Source organism: Kwoniella shivajii, chromosome 8, assembly GCF_035658355.1.
Source record: "Kwoniella shivajii chromosome 8, complete sequence".
Taxonomy (NCBI): Eukaryota; Fungi; Basidiomycota; class Tremellomycetes; order Tremellales; family Cryptococcaceae; genus Kwoniella; species Kwoniella shivajii.
In genome coordinates, this window is record NC_085915.1 from 911949 (window position 1) to 932761 (window position 20813).

General features: G+C 44.1%; 4 protein-coding genes across 4 annotated transcripts; 3 read left to right on the plus strand and 1 right to left on the minus strand.

Annotated features, from left to right (window-relative positions):
• Positions 1–463: 463 nt before the first annotated feature.
• On the plus strand, positions 464–1920 carry IL334_006093 (uncharacterized protein; the record flags this gene model as incomplete). The annotated part of the gene is made up of 5 exons (XM_062937797.1): positions 464–578; positions 663–814; positions 881–1161; positions 1225–1403; positions 1475–1920. 5 exons carry the CDS (start codon positions 464–466, stop codon positions 1918–1920), a joined length of 1173 nt encoding a protein of 390 aa, XP_062793848.1.
• A 516-nt stretch (positions 1921–2436) lies between these two features.
• IL334_006094 (uncharacterized protein) lies at positions 2437–12452 on the minus strand (the record flags this gene model as incomplete). Its single annotated transcript, XM_062937798.1, has 11 exons — positions 2437–2456; positions 2542–2938; positions 3034–3361; positions 3472–3683; positions 3804–4913; positions 4979–5363; positions 5415–6049; positions 6210–9413; positions 9475–11067; positions 11121–12133; positions 12212–12452. The coding sequence occupies 11 exons, from the start codon at positions 12450–12452 to the stop codon at positions 2437–2439; spliced, it is 9138 nt and encodes a 3045-aa protein (XP_062793849.1).
• Positions 12453–12895: 443 nt separating this feature from the next.
• On the plus strand, positions 12896–14314 carry IL334_006095 (uncharacterized protein; the record flags this gene model as incomplete). Its single annotated transcript, XM_062937799.1, has 4 exons — positions 12896–12965; positions 13042–13167; positions 13258–13406; positions 13490–14314. The coding sequence occupies 4 exons, from the start codon at positions 12896–12898 to the stop codon at positions 14312–14314; spliced, it is 1170 nt and encodes a 389-aa protein (XP_062793850.1).
• Positions 14315–17311: 2997 nt separating this feature from the next.
• IL334_006096 (uncharacterized protein) lies at positions 17312–20544 on the plus strand (the record flags this gene model as incomplete). The annotated part of the gene is made up of 10 exons (XM_062937800.1): positions 17312–17421; positions 17505–18202; positions 18269–18496; positions 18562–18701; positions 18782–19103; positions 19159–19305; positions 19354–19456; positions 19515–19633; positions 19708–20085; positions 20162–20544. 10 exons carry the CDS (start codon positions 17312–17314, stop codon positions 20542–20544), a joined length of 2628 nt encoding a protein of 875 aa, XP_062793851.1.
• Positions 20545–20813: the final 269 nt, after the last annotated feature.

Here is a 20813-nt window from a genome sequence, read left to right on the forward strand (position 1 = left end):
AAGGGGGTTTAGAAGTAGATTGACTCAAGACACTAAGGAAGGTGAATAAGTTTCGGGTCATGCAAAAACTGTCGCGGTTGGGGGGGTCACGATTTGACTTTCCAAGATCAACATTTTTGGTGGACTTCGCAGATACTCAAGAATGTGACTTCACAGATTTCACTTGGTCAAAGAAGATGAGAGTGGATACACGCAGTGCTGCGATATAGTGCAATCTAAAGAGAGTTGAGGCAGTTTCAGTGTTTCAGATTTGTCAACAAAGGGGAATCATATCAGTCACGTGATTCATTCTGAAAATGAGTAGTACTAGTATATAAAAATGTGGGATTCGTGCCTGTCTTGAAAGCATTTTCAGAAATAATCTCAACTTTTCTCTAGGTTTTATTTCCTCATTCTGTACTCAGTTTTCCACTTAAATAATTTGTATTCGACCATTACTTTTCATACCCAGGGTCGAAGCAAGATGACACGAACCAAAAGTGCTGCGAGGCGACAAGCCAAACCGCAAAAAGAGGCGAAGCCCACCGGGGCTCAAGCAAACGGTACGGCTGGACCTATCGATGCGGCAAGTTTGATAGGTGAGCTGAATACCATGACAGGAGCTACAATCACCATTATACTGAGTACTCAGCGCTGACATGATGATGGGATCTAAATCATAGATAAAGCACATACGTTACTTGCTCAATCAAATTTCGAGCTGGCAATCAAGTTCCTTGATAGAGCTTTAGAACTCGAACCAGCAAATCTCGAAGCTAGGGAATTAGTCGGAATAGCTGAACTCGAAGCTGGAGATGAAGAAAGAGGTAGAGAAGTGGGTCCAATATCCTCAGGGAAGCAGGCATGGTATGCTGGAGAGCTGATATGTATCGTGCTTTAGCACCTTCTACATCTTCTTCCACCACACGTGACTGAACCTCCTTCTCATCCATCACCATACCTCTACCTCGCCCAATCAGCTTCAGAACCTCAAGAAGCACTGGGGTATTATTCCACAGCCACTGCCATGCTTGAGCAACGTATTGCAGAAAAAGACAGAAAGGGAAAAGGGAGACAAATAGCTCCTCAAGCTGAGGAGGATGAGGAGGAAGTGGACGAAGAAAGACAAATGGCGGTTACTGCCCTAGTAGCTATGATCGAAATTTGGATGTCTGATTTATGGTGAGTCCATCTTCCCATAAATGGTATCATCATCACTGATCTAGAAGTCTTATCGTTTTTCAGTTTCGAAGAAGCCGCTGAGAAGAATTGCGATGCTCTCATACAGAGGGCTTTGACAATCTCACCAAAGGATCCAGAAGTCAAATTATCTCTTGCCAGTATAAGAATGTCGCAATCTCGTATCGAAGATGCAAAGGAGGTCGTAATGAGTCTATATAACGATTTGGAAGGAAGGGAACCTTGTAAGTCATCCGCAACCTCATATCAAGATAGCTCCAAACGTTTATCGACGCGAGCTCATCTGAGATCATAGTCGACCCAACTTTACCCGCTCTTCCTGCTAGACTTGCACTTTCTAGATTATTACTTGAACATTCAGCTCATCTCGAAGCATTGGATATCATATCTACAATCAGGGAAGAAGACTCATTGAATGTGGAAGGAGCATATTTGGAAGGATGGGCATTATACCTTCGAGCAGAAGCAATAAAAGAAAATCCATCTATAATCACTTCACTCACCGTCCCAACGCCTGTTGCAGGTGAAGAAGAACCCGACGAACCAATGAGCCCGGAAGAATGTCTGAGTGAAAGTATGAAATCTCTTATTGAGTGTGCAAAATTATATGCGGATCAAGAATACGAAGATGAAGGAATAGGTGCACACGTAGCTGAATTACTAGAAGAACTGGAGAAGAACGGTGTGGTCCCTGCTATACACGAAGAAGAAGATGAAGATGGTGATGTTGAAATGGCCTAAACAGTCACAACAAACATTGGAGGACTCAGTTGTACTTGCCAGTCTTTGGAGATTATTTAAGTAATAAACTTTCCGAACAGAAGAAATTGATACAGCGATATTCGCACATATCGTCATTCTGTGGATAGCGTTATGCACTACTGCTGATCGTCATGTATTTCAGACTGATCACAGACCAGACTGCTTGAAAAAGCAGGACTAATTAAGTTCGTGTATTCCGATGGTATTATTTCAGTAAAACAAACGATATAGTCCCATCTTGTTAGAGATTGCGCAATTGAACTAATCTAATCACCCCGGCGGTCTGATCTCCTGAAGCGCTTCTGTGCATATATTTTTGCACGTCCTTGACTGGTTCTGGATCAGTGATTTCATGTCAGGGGTATTGCATGGCATGCCGGATATACGTCTACGTAAATCACCAGGAAAAACTACAACTTGTGTTCTCATTTGCATATTCTCCCATCTCATTTGTAATATTCCTTCATAACACTTTCCGCCAGGAAATCACCTCATTTAGAACCACGAAGCCCAACCTGGTCACATGTGAAATCAGCTTTCATCATTCTTTTCGATTAATACTTTTTCAGGCAGAAAATGGGATTATATAATGACACATACCATGATAAATTTTGGCTAAGAACTCTACATTTCTAGCTTCTTGAATCAACATGTTGACCGTATATTCCACTGATAATTCTGTTCCTAGTTTTCCCTTGATTCTTCCTAATACTCTATCCGCCTTCTCCTGTACGTTCGCATCATTAGATATCATATCTACTCTTCCTCCACCTTGAGCTCTTTGAAGTTTATCTGGATCACCTGCCCATGCGTATAAAGGATCATGCTTGAATACTTCTAGTACGGTGAGAATCAGAGATGAAGAATCTCTAAGTACTCTCAAAGTATGTTCGGAACATCTTCGGAAAGTTCCTTCCACTCCTGTGATACCGAATCCATCTACTAAATCATTTGTTAATCTAAATGGAACCATTTCAGGTATTCGAAGTTTACGCCCCTGTCGAGATGGGTTGATCAGCTGACTTGCTCAGTGTGGTCGCTGAAGGCGCCTGGCTCTGTTACTACGGAGCGGTGAATAGTAAATCCGCTTACCTCTTCGAAGACGATACCAAAATCGATGTGAACCAATTCTCCCGAACTCTGATCGATCAAGATATTCGAGCAGTGTCTGTCACCTAGACCGACCATCCATCCTACTATACTAGTGACGGCGACTGATCTTGAATAGTTCAGTCTCATAGTAAACCACGCCATAGGGTCTTTATGCTTTTCAACGAAGAAATGTCTCATTACAGGCTGGAAACGTTTCATGCAATCGTTATATCTCTTGACTAGATCTGGTGACTTGTAATCACGTTCTTGAACCTGAGAAATCTTCGATTGAAATTCGGATGGGAGAATATCGATTCCACTTCGATATCTACGCACAATCGATAAGTTCATGTTAGACAGCAGACTCATCACACATTGAAGTGAAATCGGAGAAAGCCAGTCTTTCGTTCCTGCCGATGCATTGGAGATGCGACTTACTTCAAATGAGCAGGCTTCAGCCATTCTCCGATACCCTTGGTACCTTCCACAAATTCTATTATACCCGTTCTTTCCGGTAAGGGTACAACGTTATACGTCCGGAATTTCAGGCTACGAGCTTTGGCTTGTCTATCTCGTATGAGCAGATCGTTCGTCATCGTGAACACTTGTTCCATCACCGCGTCTTGTCGGACTTCGTCATCTGCTTTGAACTATTATGAAAACAGCTTCAGTACATATTCCATTGGCTAGGGAAAGGGGAATCGCTGAGGGTCCCATATACGCCACGATAAAGGGATCAAGAGAAGAGAAATTTGGAACCTGAAACCCACAAGTTGCTGATGTTGTTTGTTGGTGGAATCGATGCATCTCATAATCCTAGGTCTGTGTACACCTCCGGCGATCATATAGTTTGACCTATATCTAAGGAGAGTCGGTATATTGTCATACCGACAAGAAAGGTCGATGGGAGGTGGACAAGTGGCTATTGGAATATCTAACCGTAAGTTACTTAGAGGAGAGTTCGCTGGTAACATGTGTGTCGATCCTGCTTTAGGTTTTTTAGGTATCGAACCATCTTCACTTGAATGTAAGTTCTCCTCGAATCTTGACCAATTCACTGAAGCCACAACGAAGACCTTCATTTGTTTCGCTGCCTTGTGAGATACGTTATCGTTAGGCAAAGCATTTAGGTGATATAAAATCTCCAAAGCCGCAGGTCCACGTCCTTGGTTCTCGGCATCAGTGGACTTTCTTCTGGCTGATGTCGGTGGTGAAATCCCATGTGCAAGCGTGATCACTTGATATAAAATGTGGAAAGGATGCTCTTTGCTCATCTTCAACATCAAACCATTCAAATTGGAATTGAAACTTGTCGGTGTTGTAGGTCTATAAAGCCTCGCAGCAAGTTGAGGACCTAGAAACACAAATTTGTGCGATGGGATCCGATTCAGATAGGAGGAGAAACTACTGTTGACTTCTTCGTTGTCATCGTGTTGAAGCCATAAGGAGACCAATTGAGTAATAGAGTCGTCATAGGCATTGGATAGCGCCAACGCCTGAGCATACATCTTCAGAGCCGTTTTGATGTATGTCAATCGTCCGGATTCCAGTTCCTTGATGGTTTTGACATCTTCTTCTGCTTCTTGGGCGGCCTTTGAAGATTTGGAGTTTGTACTCTCTCTTCTTGAACTCGACTTGAGAGTGGATGACATGTTTTGCAAATTCTGCGTTCTTCGGTCATGGTACGATTTGAGCCTTTCCAATTCAGAAGATTTGGCGAGATTGTTGTAATGATTATCGGCGAAACAGGCGTATTCATAAAAGATTCTTGCTTGATCTTCTGCAGGTATTTTATACTTTTGTGCAAGCCCGCATGACTGATCAAATATAACTTTGATTTCAAATGCGGATTTGAGCTTAGCTAGAGCTGTCCAGTGACCCTAGGTCATATGAGAATGCGGATTAGCCTCAGCCTGCAGTTCAGAGAACGTCGTCGGTTACTCACAATTCTACCTTGCAAAATCGCCAGTCTCCCTTGGTTAGCAGACTTTCGATTCTGAGCATCTTGTAGAAGACCTCGAGCATGCTGAATAGCTAAGCCATGCTCATTCTGAGCCCATAATACATGACTAAATGCGTCTTGAGCCGCATCTGAAGGTGCCCTACCAAACTCCAGTTGCTGGACCGCTGTGACGGCATTTATCGAAGCTTGAAGATTCCCATCGTCTCGCGCCATCTCACCAAGACATAGGTAGCATGCTTTCTCAAGAGAAAGCAACAGTTCGGCTCTTGGGCTCAGAAGATCTCCGATGGTATTCTTATCTTCCCTCTGCAGACCAGAATGAAGAAGCGAAACTCGGGTCGCGGTGAGACGTTCAGCATCCGAGAACCTACTTTTGATTCAGCTTACGGACTTCCTAGGAACATAAGCATATACTCACTCGAACGATTTGTTCATCTCAGAAAATCTCTGAACAGCTTTCGCAGCTTCTATATTATTTGACGCCATATCGATACTTGTCTGTAGCCCATTATCCAACCAATGAGCAGCTTCTCTCAAACATAGTAAATTTGTGGTAGTCTTCTTGATTTGAGCCATTCTTTCCATCCCCAACTCACTCAGCCTATCAATCTCCACTTTGATAGAGCTGTTCACCACGCTCAATGCAGCATGCGAATCACGTTCTCTATGTACGGCTCTCAGGGCAGAATACAGGTTACCCTGGGGTGTCTTTGATGCCTGTTCAGTCATCGGTAATTCCCAATCACCTGTTCTCCACGCTAATTCAAAGAAGAATGGATCTTCTTCCACTCCACTGCCGTGATGACTCTGGAATGACATTGAGCTAGCCAATCGATTGAAGCCAAACGAATGTAAGTTATGTAATCCAGATAGAAATGTCTGATTTGATCGACCAATCGGACTAGCTTCATTCAAAGCTCCGTTCCAACTGAACGCCCGCTGCGACTGACCTTCGTGTTCTAGCCGACGAAGAAGTGCGTCCCGGACATCGTGATTTTCGATACCATAAAAACCATCGGGGTCTTCCACGTTGCTGTATATTTCGTACATGATCTGTGCAGCGGTTGGGCGGTATAGAAGGCCATCCAATTGAACGATAAGGACATGGGAGCATAATTGTCGTCGTGTGCGGGGAGATACAAGGTGAGCATGGAGAGGCGAATAATTGTCAATCAGACTATATGTGCGGGTCATATCTGGACCTGGGGCTTACCTTCTGAATCCTTGTGTCACCTAAATCGACTTGTCTACCCTTTTCTTGATCTCTGGCTAATTCCAAAAACAATAAAGCCGTTGCATATGAACCACATTTGATAGCACTCTCACTAAGGATGACAGAGTCTATTTCCAACCAATCGTTATAACCCAATTCGCTATTACTGTAGCTCGGCTGATAGTGTCTAAGTCTCAGTACGGTGTCCAAGATTGAATGGGTGGTTTCCAAGCTTGCCGAAGGCCACTGCAGTGCCATGGTGAAATGTTCAGAGAGCACTTTTGACCTTTGTACCGTGACTTCAGCATGCTCGGATGATCCGCAAGTTAAGGCAGCTTGAATCAGATAGGGTAGTAGGAATCTAGTTGAGATATTCGAAGAGGTTAAAAGGGGTTCTAAGGATCGGTAAAACGGGTCATCAGAAGAAACGACTTCACAGAGGACTTTGACTAGTTCTTTCGACCAGTGAGACGCGGACCTGGAATATTTGATCCAATTGGTGGTATTGATAGTTCCATCGAGTGCCACTTCTTTACCATTAGAAGAGGAAATCTGAGCCGGAGTGAGTACAGACAATTGAGCGACCAGATGAGGTGGTAGGATCGCTGAGTTCAGCATATCTTTGATGAGAGGCAACATCCCCTGCATCACCCTATAAGCGATCGATCGAGTTGCGTGATTGTCATCATCGGTAAGCTTCACTATTTCTTGTATGATTGAAGCCCGCAGAGTTCCTTCAGGATCTTGAAGCTGTTTAGACGAAGATACACCTGAATGATTGGTGCCATGAGGAGAGAAGATAGCCATTGAGTCCAAAGGCGGCGCATGAATATGACCACTCGCCAGGTAAAGTATTTCAAGAAAAGCTTTGCTTCCTTCGATATCGTAATTGTTTAGCAATTTACCCTTAAGATGCCAGAATAGTGACTCAACAAAAATTGCCAATGCCTCAACTCTTGTACCACTTTTGACGATTTCGAGATACTGTTTGCATAACTCTCCAGCACTTATTATCGTTCCACCCTCACTGAGATTAATCAGGTCGGTGATCAAAGGCGAATATGAATTGGTCACTTTCTGCCGAAGACTTTCTGGCCAAAGAGCTAAAGCAGCTTCGAAGGGTACACGACTGATATCTGAAGTCGCCCAAGCTTTTGCACATTTTGAGATCCACTCTTCCAATTGCAATCCTACTTCCCTTCCACTTTCATTGGAATCATCCAAAGCTACGCGCGATGCTCCGAGTTGGATGAAAAGATTCGTCAAATTTGTGACTGGAGTTTTGACAGATTCAAGTCGTCTGAAACCCCATCCCACAAAAGAAATGACTAAGCCACATATATCAGGTTGAGGAAGTAAAGCCAGCATTTCCCGAAGGTATGTATGAAGAATAGTAGGGTGACGGAAATCTTCTTGGTGCAGAGCAATCATCAAAGCCAACGAACGAAGGTAACGACGTTGCTCGCTAACGAGGAAGACATCGTTTATTCTTCCAGTCAAGCAAAGGATCGTGTTGAACACCATCCTCGTAGTTGACAAAGATGGGTACTGCTCTTTGATGGACTGATAAGCAGCAACAATGTTATGTACACTTGCAAGAGGATCAATAGCTCTGACTCCTTCAGTGCTGATGTCGTTGGACATCAAATCGATGAAAAGTGATCCGGTACCGTTGTTTTGAGTAAGATCGTTCAGAGTGTCGGCGATCATATCAGTCGAAAGATCCAAATCCAGTAATTCCCATAGATGCGCGGCAATCCCATCGATCTCTTGGTTCAATTTCTTGTTCAATCCTTTCTTGCTTGCGTACCCGGGCAAATTTCCTAAACTATCCAGTGAACTTCTGATGGGCTGCACGGCTTTGGGAAAGAAGGTCTGAGCGAAGATCAAGGCAGCAGTGGATGAGAAAGCTCGATCAACAGCGTCTTCAAGTGGTATACCAGCAGCATCACATGCCGACGAAAAGAAGTCGTTGAACTGGTTTGCCAACATGAAAGGACCGACTGCGTTGATGCAAGCAACAGAATGTGCTTTGCGAGTAGAAAAGCCATATAATCGATGAGGCACCCGCATGGTCAATTGCCCTTCCAACAGCTGACTCCGAATGATCGTGATAGCGTAAGGCAGGTATAACTCGGAGATTGATGTCAGACCCAGTTGACGAGAAACAGCCTCGAGACCCAATTGAAGATGACTATTATATTTGGTGGTGATAGCAGGGATTTCGTACAGATGAAAAACAGCCGCTGAACGTTGTTGAGGGGTAGCGATACAGCAATTGAGTTTCCACAATATATCGGTGATCATGGAATCGAAATGTTGATGATCAGTGTGGCGTTGAAAGAGGGTAGAAAAATAAAAGCCTTTATGTTTTTCGAGAGGCAGAATAGGTCGATAGAAAACTGTTGAAGCCGAAGTAACAGCTCGCATCCTTACTCTACAGTCCATGTCGAATAAGGACCCAGAAAGATAAGCGAGAGCATTGGAGTCCTCTGCTTCTTCATCGGTTTCTACATGATCCGCTATACCTTCTTGCCAGAGATCATTTGCTGATTCGTAAGGCAAAAACTCGTCTAAGAAGCGGAGCATCTCGATCTTCACCTTCCAGGATGTTATGGTACATTTATCGATTCGACTGGCGATGAAGCATACATCGTGCATCGCTCTTTCTCCCAAGGCGGATTTAGTTTCGCCTGATCCTAGCCATACAGACATCGAGCAGCGAGCTACCTCCAAAAGCAAGCTAAGAAGACCAGTATCTCGAGAGTAGGCATAAGATCGAAGCATCTCTTCCAGGGTGTCTAATACCAATTCCACCGCATCCGGACCAAGTCGTAACCAGTGATTTTGTACTGCCATGCAGATTGATTTGCCAATCTCAATGAACCTTGATCCTTCCGCCACGAGAAGAGCGTTGACGAGTTGAGGATCTTTGTAAGGTCGCTGGAGATTGGACGAGAACATATAGCCTTTCAACCGTAAGCCAATGGCGGTACTGAGAAGGGAAGCTGAGGTGCGTTGACACTCAAGGGCTTCCTTCGAAACGGGCATTGCATCCGACTCGGCATTTCTGATCTCCCCGAAATCATCGTCGTCAACATGACCTGGACCAGGCGTCAAAGTCCCGTGAGCGACCGCCAGGGTATTCAGGTTGTTAACCAATTGTAAGCAGAGACCGAAGATATCTTTGAAGGCAGCAGACACCTGGATGACCAGACTTGTCAGTATAAACTCTCAGCAATCTGTTTGTACTCCATGCACTTACCGCAGAAAGTAGCCAGATCTGATTCACTAGTTGTTGGGGTGCTGGTCTGGTCTGAGAGCTCAGACTACTGGGCGTGATAGGATTGATAGGAAGGATAGATCCACTGGCAGGAATCTGGCTAGGTAGATTGAGCGATGGTGTTGAGTAAGATCCGGATTGATAATGACCTGTTGCACCTTGATCCTCACGTCCTGACCCCTGCGTAAGTGTCAAGTCATACTTCGCCGCTGGAAGCAAATCTTGTCGTATCCCGGACTGGACATCTGGCTGAATCAATATTGACCACGCTACATCTTCATTTGTCGGAGAATATACCAATGGTTCAAAACCTCTCCAGATCAAGTGTTGAGCGGGAATGGAATGGCCGCTAGAAAGAAGCGAAGGCTGAACGGCGCTGATGAGCTTTATAGCTGAGTGAATACAGTCTGAGTCAGGTACACTTCCGTTGAGCTGTATCGTAGCTTGGAATGAAATGGCAAGGACTATAAGATCGATACATCGTCTGACCCTCTCGGGAGGAGCAGAGGTGCCTTTGCTCAGCTCCCAATCAGCCGTTTGAGACTGTAGCGAGGACGAGAGCAAAAGGGAGATTCGTCGAGCTCGACCTTCTAGAAACATTAGAGAGTCGGACACGATAGCAGCAGTGTGAGTATCAGTTGTGGAGGAAGGCGAACCATCGACATTCGTCATCGATGGGGTTGTAAGGATTCCGTGGAGCAGGAAGTCACGTATTCGTTTCGTGTTCGCTTCTTCCAAAACACGATCGACGACAGCGGCATCCGGTAAGACCTCGATGGTTGTGATATCGCATAAGGGATAGCAGCGATACCTGGATATTGATGCCAAAAGTCGAGCAACATCTGATGGGGTAAATTGTTCCATCCTTGCGTTTCCTCTAGGACCATCCATTAAAGTACACTTTTCCAGCCAGTTCAGCGCTTTATCCTCCAGCTCGAGTGAGTACATTCGCACATCAGACCTTGCTATACCCAGGATAAGGGTCAAAAAGGCGCAAACGGAATCGTAGGGAAAGACGGGACCTTGTATGTCAATGTTTTGAAGGATTGACCGGAAATCTTTGATGGCTTGAGAAGAATCGATTTTGTCCAGTTGGAAAAGAGAGCAGGCAGCATGGCATGCTGCTCTACATGTGTTGGCATTGGAATATTTGCGGACGGCATGAAACCAAACTTTCTTCCAGTCTCCCTCCTCAGATTTCTTCCGTGCATCTCTGGACGAAGGAGAGTCCAGCAACACACTACTTTCGGTATCTATCTTCTTATCATGTTCTTGATAGCTCTTGGCGAGAACTGTAAGACCCACAAAGGCCCAGGATTGGAGGACCTCATCATCGTCATCCAGGACTTCAAGCATGGTATGCCTTATATCTATGTGTGCTTCGTCGTGGATTTTGTCCAGATACTTGTCAGAAAAGAAAATAAGGACTTGTAGAGACAGAAGACGACTTTTAGATGTCCCAGAAAGCGTACTCGATATCAGAGATGTGAAAGTATTCTCAATACGTCGGCGTTTCGATGATGCACCATCTCGACTTGGGGTTGCAGGGTGAGATGGTGATTGAGATTCGTACAGCTATCGGAAACATTAGCTTTGACACTATCACCTAGCAGCAGGGATACGCTCACATATAAGCAGGTGTCTCGGTATAGCTCTAATACTGCCCAGGTCATAGCATTCTCGTGGGTAAATTCAAATCCTGCTCCGAGACCTTTCAGCTCGAACGGTCCTTCCTTCCCTTCTCTCGATCTCATCCTTAAAACAATTAGATCTAACGGTTCAATTCCCCGTTTGTTCAAAGTCTCCTTTGAGAGTCCGTTCATCAGGATTTCAAGCGTATCTCGTACCGCCATAGCATATTTACGTTCTACCAGCGATCTATGGGTAACGAAGGGGAATAGTGTTCTGAGTGAGATTATCACTTGTTCTCGTAGGGCTTTGTTTCTGGTGCCCCATAAAGCTACTAGCTGTGGAAGAAGCTTAAGGCCGGCTGATACGACCTCATCCCGACTATTCAGTTCCAGCTCCGCTAAGAGTATGTTGAGTGAATGAAGTACCGACAAGTGAGCGGAAGTTTCTGTAGGGTAGAGATTGAAGAAGCGGTGAATTTTGAGAAGAATTGAGTATCCAACTTTCTCTGGAGGCCCTTGAGCTGTGCTCTTGGCTGGTAGAGTCGGGATGATCGGAGCTGCTGAGGAAGATAGGAGTATGGGGATGAGGGTTAAAAGTTCCGTATTGACTTGAGATATCGTTGATCGACCAGCCTTCCTTGAGGTTGAAGCAGCTTGCGTTGAAGGACCGTCGATATCCATCCTGTTCTCGCCGTTTTCTACTAGATTTTGTTCATCATCCCATGCATCTTCTATTGCGATTTCATCCCCTAATATTGATGCCCAACATACTCCCATCAGGATTTTCCAGCTCGGTTGATCTAGACTCTCGAGATGGGGAGAGTAGCTCAGAAGAGTTTTCAAAGCTTTAGTGTAGTCTAATGCTGCAGGAGGAAATATTGAAGATGAGAATACCAACAGGCTAGTCATATGATTGAAGAGGGCGATGAAGGGTTTCTTCGAAATCATATGAACCGTACGTTCAGTCATCCATCGAATGAGAGATATAGCATCTGCTAATCGTTTATCGGCTGATGGGAGATCTCGTCAGCTCAGCTTCGGCATAGATTTGAATGAGTACCTTCTGAGTCAGATCTTAGCAGGCTTACCAGTAGTGGTCGCCCCGGGCTTGACAACAGCTTTCTTCTCCATCACTACCACTTGGAATAAGCATTGATAAAACGCTATCCATGCTGCACCACCTTCTTTCCTAGCCGTATCTCCAAACGCATTGAGGTTTTCTCGATTACTGAATATTTCCCTAACAAGGTCTATACCTTGAGTACGGTCTTTGATTTTGTCTGAGGTCGAAAGTCGAAGAGCGGTCTGAAGACCTTGGACGGTGTTCATGGTAGAGGTATCATCAGGACAGGTAGGTGGTCAGATCCGGACTTGGCTGTTAGACAGGTGTCTGCGGTTATAATATTTGGTTTGTGATACTTTTTGCGAGTTTACAAGCCCAGAACTATACTTCTGGGCTCTGACTAAATATATTCAGACATGAAAAGAGGGATAAAGAGGAAGATTGATGAAGAGAAGGAGAGGAACTAGAAATAATCTCGACTTTTTATATGCTGAACCTATCGGTCATTCACTGTACCGGGTTGAATTTGTAGCTATGGTAGCAGATATTTTGATTCCGTTCAGTCCAGTCAACCGGATCTATCACTCACCGTGCGCGTCACCACCATACAGAATAAGAACTGATATTGTTGTGAACGACATTCATCTGTAGCGTCCCACTTGTTCTCCCTTCAGGAAGCATCTCATTCAACAGGTTGCCTCGAAACGAAATGGCAAGATCAATGATGGACATCGAAGATGAGCTGTCCCGTCTGTGGGGATTGGTAGGGGAGCTATCAGGTAAGTCCCATCATAGCTCAACAGAATAGAGTCGGTCCCTTTGTTGGAATGATACTGATATGATATCGTCATTTAGATCAGCTGTCGAATAACCGAGCTTTGGTCACTCAGCTGAAGTCGAGGTCAGAGAATGTAAAAGGACAAGCTGCACATGTGGGAACAGGATTTCCATTGAGACGTTTCAACTTGGATATATCGAATGGTAGGTCATGTGAAACCATGGTCAATCCTCTTGGATGACTCAGCATCGAACCTGTTTTCGGATCAAGCTGATAACGATTTACTCAAATAGAGGAATTTCAATCTGAGCTTGAGGCTTTCTCCACTCATCTGGTGATGGAAAATCAACAACTTCAACATGAGAATAAGCAGTTGAACGCTCTATTAAAAGAATATGAACAGACGTTGGAAACCGTAATGGGTAAATTCAGAGGTGTATCCGTGAGTAGATTCATTCCCCTCTATGCTGAAGAGATCGAAACTGCCATTGATGTATAGGGAGACTGATGCCCATATATCAACAGCATGCATCACAGCAACATGATCTTTCACTTCATTCGTATTACACATCATTGCTTCAGACTTTACAAACCGCTCATTCTTCAGCTCAACTACACGATTCGACTTCATTATCATTACTTCTCACACGGATATCGACGTTGTTGAGAACAGCTCTACGTTCTATGGGAGGGGAGGATTCCGAGATTGATATAGCAAATCTACCAGGTCTGATAGACTTAGTGAACAATGCTACGACATTGTCGGATCAGTCATCATCGCCCAAATCAAATACTTCAGGTAAAGCCCTTCCCAGAGCGCCTATCAAACCGATACATTTTCCCGGATTTATACCTGGCTCTTCGGGTGGATATAATGGAACAGAGGGTCAATCAGATTGGTCTCTAGAACGTGAGATGGAGATCTTGAGATTGGAAGAGGAAAACAAATCGTTAAGAGAAATGTTAATAATAGCAGAAGAAAGTAAAATACCTTTATCTTCTTCAGAGTTACTTGAAGAAGATGAAGTAGAAGAAAAGATCACCTCTCCAAACGGTGAAAGAAGTAGAAAATCAAGTTTGACAATTGAGGAATTAGAAGCCGGTGCAGCAATGGAAGCTGATCAATTGGCCGAATCGAACAGGTTAAGAGATAATGGTCACAGCACTTCTCGCCATTTCGATGATGATCAGAAGATGCACGATGAACATGTTGAAGGTGGACATGAAGTACCTGCAAGTGCGCAAGAATTCAGAGAGAGTGTATTGGGATTTGAGACCAGTGAAAGACCACCGGAAGAAGCTATAGTAGATGAACCCGATGCTGAAGGTTTAGATCCCAACGGAGAATAGATTCCTGCAGGAATGATTTACATGTGAAGCACATCCTTTAAAAAGTCAGATGACCTGGGTCTTTTAAGGGAGGGTTTCTACTAGCATTGGTAGAGCAGCTGTATATCTCGATGGTGAAAGGTTGGTCATTCCATGTCAACAGAGGCGCTCGAAAATTAGTAGAATGAAAAGACGTCTTAGTAAGATAGACATTCCCGGCGATAATATAGATGTGTAAGATAGCTTGTAATGAAATTGTATGACCCAACGAATCAAATAGGAACGATGAATCCGAAATACACTACTGTGGCAGGAAACATGATGCTTCTTGCCCGAAAGTGAATGAGCTGGTCACACGATCGTTGAAGTCCATAAGTTTTGCTGCGTTTAATGTAATGTTTCCCTTTGTCGGGTCTTCAAATGACTCTGCATGAGTCCGCTACTCTTCTTGACCTCAGGATCGCAGTAAAAATCTCTGTCATCCTTGAGGACAAAATCATTGTCCTTTGCACTAAACCATTAGTGCATTGAATCCAGAGTTGCGAGTGCTTGTTTGAGCTCGAGGACCGTTTATTCTACGCCAGCAAGTAACTTACTCTTAACGTGCTGAGACTGTATCTTTGTCTCGAAATAAAATGCTAGCGGTCCTCCGCTGTCAGAACGGAGGTTTCGTGGCATTTATGTTAAAAGGATGCCCAATCGCAGCTTCAATTGGTTCGCAAGAGAGCAGTTCCTTTCTTCAACGGGCTCTGTCATTTGTACTGCAGCACATCACGGCTGCACAGAAAGGGTTTATTATACCGAGGATCTTGAAACGATTGATAAATATGACGTCTTGCGGGAGAAATCATGAGTGAACACCTTTGTAAGGCGAAAGTCCCGTGTTCAACTCAGATTTCTAATCCGCTGCCTGAGCCTGCAGTGTTGCTCGACTTCCGAGTCTGGTTTGTGCAAGTAAGTTACGGCCTATAAGTAGAGCATAAAAACGTTTCACCGATTCTGAGAGTCCAGCAACAATTTTAGACCTCAAATTATGCCTTTAGATCACAGCAACATTACGATGTCAACATCATATTCGGTACGGTATGTCTCCCAGGATCTCACCCTTCTCTCTAAGGTGGATAGAGTGTTACTTAAGGAATGGGACGCTGATTTTCGCCTTCGGTTTCAGCGGAAACAAGATTACAGTGAACGGTATTTGCCATTGCGCAACTTGTCCGAGTGTCCAAGAGGGAAGATCGGTGAGATTCGAGTACGAATGTCTTGCAGGCAGGGAAGCATGCGAGTTTGAATCGATACATGAGCAGGTCCCCAGCTGCACATCTTGCCCAGACTCACAGAGTCATCACTCTACTTCGGTTCACAATCAGGCATTGGTTGACATATATGGCGATGAAGAGGGGATCAGCTGTGAGTTGCCTTCTTAGATGCCGTATCTGATAATCAGGCTAATCGCAAAGTAATGCAGTGGGCGGTCGGTTCTTGGAAGGCATTCAGAGAACACTTAGAGCCGTCCAATCCCAAACTGGTTCTACAACTAGTCGACCTTGATAACACATGGTATGGCTTACAACACGAGTTCTAGATACGTATCAGTGGCAGATGTGAGGTGATGATGGGACTGTACGAGTGAGGCTGGGATGTTTCAGGTATGCAATTCAGCTGTCTTATGATGGGCGTTGACTTAAGTCGTTTGGAGACAAAAGTTTCCACCTCATATGAGAGTTTTAATCGAGCTTGCAGGATAAGCTGGAAATCATTTCTTTTAGCATTAACTGGTCATCGTGCATTGAGGGCTTATGTTTGCTATAGCGTGTGCAGTATTGATGTGCTAGATTATGATCACATGCACACACAGCTAACCCTAAGAATAGATACTACATCGCTTCTCCTCGTGCGTGACTTCCTCCATATTTCTTCTTCTATCTACGTTTTCTTCCTATCCTTTTCCTTCCCCATTTCCCCTATCTCTTCATCAATCATCAAGCGGGATCAAAGTCTTGATATCACCAACTCTCACCTGATTGATATGTTGTAGAGAGTACCTTGGCAAGAACTCCACGATCTTCGACATATAAGAATCAATCGTTGCTGCGTGCGCTTAGACAGTGGCCCTCCAGAAGTCCTGGAAGATCTCGCAACTCTACTCAGCGCGCCATCGATTCAGGGGAAAAGATTTCCGGGTCTTAATGTTTTTCAAATCAAGCTCTTTTACCCACTCGAGACGTTGTCAGAATTGCAGTTTTTGATACGAAATCGAGACAGCCCGGAGGTTAGCCCCTAAGTTGATGGACTTGATTAAAGCAGAAGACCGTTTCTTTGGATGAGGCTGGGAGCTTCACCATCTCCACTGACAGTTTCTGGTCAACTCACTCACCGAAAAAACCAGAAACCCAGTCAGAACTCCTCGACGACGCCTTCAATAGAGAGTTGTGGGATTTATACATCCTTACAAATGTCCTGATCTTTCTACACCCAATATGCATGATATCTTCATAGATGCACTTCCGTGGCTAAATCACAGATCAGAGATAGAGACACCAGTCACGAATATTCCTGTATACATCACAGATTGCCTAGAGTAAGCGACGCTTTGAATTTCTTGTAAAGCTCTACGCCCTTTATTCGCAGCTCACATTCCGATCAGTGCACATGCGCGCTTTGCGCCTCGTCTTACCATATCCCGAGGTTGAGTGCAATCTCATGGTCGATCCGGTTGACCCAGGATGCCTCAGGCTATAGGTGAGAACCAACGCCGAGAATGAAGTGAATGATCTGAACGCTTGAAGTCTGATAGCCTTCATAAGTTCTTAATTTGAACCCTTGGAAGACAAACTCACGTAATATCGTTGACGTACTGTGTACATCGCTTCGAAATTTGATTCCGTTCAATCAACCTTAAGCTTCTTCGGTCGTCTAACCGAAAAGTATTATCGATGAATTCGAATATCGATATCTATTCATAACCATAGTTGACTTGCATATCATACTTCTGGACCAGTACTTGTAGTATCGAAGATGGACGACTCGATCGTGTCAGAGATGACTGAACCCACTGCGGAAACCTCCAAAGCTGGATTGAGGCGAATGCGTCGTCTGGCTCTAGAGTCGCCTACGCTCGGTTCATCGTGAGTTCTACTCTCTTACATTGGAATGTATTGTTTGATGTACTGTAATAATGACCAGGAATTGATACTGACCTCAATTATAGATTGAGGGCAAGCATACACCCAACTACATCACAGCTTATATATCCGTCGCCTGCATCATCTCGTATTCAAGGATTGCTTGCCTCTTCGTTATTTTCATCTTCTCATCCTACAGTCGTATCGACTCCTCCTGTCTTAACACCAGGTCGACACATATCTCACTCCCCATCTGGCGAATGGACCATCATCTTCCATTCTAATCCATCTGATAATGGAAGTACTTTAGCCATATATCCATCATCAATCTCATCTCCATTATCAACCTCTTCAAACGTTATTCCCTTGGCAACCTTTTCTCTACCTTCTCCACCAATCTCTGTCGCCCATCTATATCCCCCTCGCATACAACTAACTACATCTCGCACGCCTCCTTGTGGACCTAGACCTCCTCCGAATCATGATATCTCTCACGGACCTACTTTTGTTGTTTTACTAGAATCGGGAATATGGTATTTCTATGCTGTACCAGTACAAAATGGACAAGTCACAAGTTGGAACATGACTTTCCTTAGAGCTCCTCTGAGAAGTAGGTTTCATGCTATTGCAGGATCTGATGGACCTTCAGAAGATGGCTTTAAAGTCAAAAGAGGTTGGTCAGGTCTGATACCTGGAAATGAGGGAATATGGATAGGTTGGGAAGGTCTAGATGAACTAGGTGTGACCAGGGTGGAGATTGGAAATGATAAACATGGGAGATACTGTAAGCAGACCTCCTTCGATCATTCGCGATACTTTGCAAGACTGACTTACGGTTCTCAACGTGAAGACATGCAAACCATTCCTATGCCTACAGTACCCAGAGTGGATAAGATACCGTTTGCAGATAGTGCAGCGGGAATCATCAAAGAGGAATTGCAAGGAATTTTCTTCACTGCTTTAATCGATAAGGAGAAGGTCAAGCAGGAGACAAATGAAGTCATCCAAGTGGATGGAGATATCCACACATCTTCTTCGGTGGAAAGGGTTGGAGCAGTTTTGGTATACAATGATAGTGGTACGGTTTCCCATCCACCTTGCTTCAAGCTTGCGCCGAGAATCATTAACTGATTTCATGAATAGCTTTTCACTCCTCTTACTCGTTTTCAACCAGTAGATCGCGTATAGTGGTACACTCATTCGAAAGACGAGAGATTGAATTGGCTCAAGGGTTCAATGATATCACTTCTGGAAGCGGAGATATAACGCCTTCTTTTGACTGGGTAAGTTCGTCTTGACTTGGCCTCATTTTGGCTTGGCTCTGTTCCCCCCGCGTATTGACAAAATTGAGTTGCACCATCAGTCTACTGTTCCAGAACCTATACATCATCTCACGTCGCCCCCAAATACATCAATCGTCGCTCTTCAACCTATCCCTGCGGTGCCTCCTCATTCGCTAGCTCTGGCTCTAATTTCTCAACCTGTCGGCTTATCTTTGGCTCATCTCAATCTGGTGACGGACCAATGGACACTGTTAGGCGACACAGTTGATCTGGGGGAATTGAAAGGAGGGACAGGAGCAGATCTTGAAATCAGCCAAGGGGCGAGTCGAGGTCAATTGGGTTTAGCTGCGTTGATAGGAAAGGAAGGGGCACCTACTTTGCTTGTGGTCAATAGGATCGAAGGTAAGCTGCTTCCTCCAGCACACTGATCACCGGGCTGACGATATCGACTCTCCAGGTCTACCGTCCCTTGGTGGAATGAATGATGCTTCTGCAGTGGCCAGCCAAGCCGCCATGTCCATCGTTTTAGCTGAAAGGCAAGGTGTAGATTGGTCAGATGTCATTCGCGCTGTAGTCGGCTCTACCGGAGTAGGAAGATATCAAGGTCAGACGAACTACATGCCCTATCACTACTAGGCTGACGTTCAAATAGCCTTGATCTCCGAGATCGCAAAAACCACCTATACACTCGCCTTGAAGGAGACGCATATCGATGAATTAAACCTTCTTCTGAAAACGCAGATAGGCCTGTTTAGGTAAGCTCTCATATCGAGGAGTTCAGGATTTGGCTGATATACTATTGTGATATGGTAGTGCGACTGATGATGCTCGGCTCGAACTGACTACTGATATACTCAGACTGAAGGAAGCAGGTCATCTAATTGACAGGTGTGCTATCTTCACGGAAGACAAGACGATATCATTTGATCTAGGTGCGTTCTCGATCTCTCATACGGTATCTTGTGTCGTCAGAATTGAGCAACTAATGTTTCTGGTTCGAATTCAGATTCCATTTGGCCTCTGATGAATGTAATGGAATGGTCAATAGATCTCGTTTCAAAAGCAATGCGGGACACTGTTTTACTGGGAGGTCAAATGGAATGGTTATCAGTTGATCAAATAGATTTCAATCAACCTTCCTCCATTATCCTTCTCGCTCATCCGTATCTACGTAAAATCGTCCTTCGAATTTTATCACAATTGAATCAACTTGTATCATTTCTCCATTCCCTCGAAAGACCGATTTTACAACCTGAAACAAAAAATGTACCTGCTCCAATCAGAAGAGATGCAATGGCTACCGTTTTGGCAAAAGATAGGGTTAGAGATGTAGCTTATAGAGAAGGAATAGATGTTTTAGATTGGGGAAAAAGTTTGGAATCTAGTAAGATCTTTTCTATCATTCTACCACTGTACCACTTATCAACGTTCAAGCTGACTGGACATCAAAATAAAATCAGTTTCGCCAAGAGACATATCAGAAGATTCAATCAATGAGTCTTTAATCAAATTATCACTTGAACCACTTCGATCCAATTTAATAGATATAATAGAATCATTACCTTTTTCATCATCCTTATTCTTATCCTCTACGCAATCAGATTTATCTCCCCAATTATCATATGACGCAATTACCTATTCTCCACTCACCACATCATCAACATCCAGAAATGGAACAAATATCGTTTGTGGAAGATGTGGAAACGCGACTGAAGAATTGGGAAATCTATTTAACGTTCCTATGTTGGGTGAATTATCACCTTGGAATAAATGGAAATCAAATTATAAACATAATTGTGTATGTGGGGGTACTTGGATTAAAGGATCCGTGTCAAAGGCGTAGATCATCATCTTGAGACTGGAAATCTTCAGAAAACACTGTAAGATCTACGTGGAATGGACATGATGGATCTATGCATATGATTTTTTTTGAGATTTCATACTGTCATTCCGCTATACTACTGCTGCGCTTCTTCATCTCTCCTCACGGAACTCAAGACTTCCTGCCCTATTATACTCGAGTTCCCTTTCTTGGTTTACGCCAATAATCTACGTATATCAAAATGAAACAGAACATATACAGAACTTTTATCTCTTAATGATGGTATATAC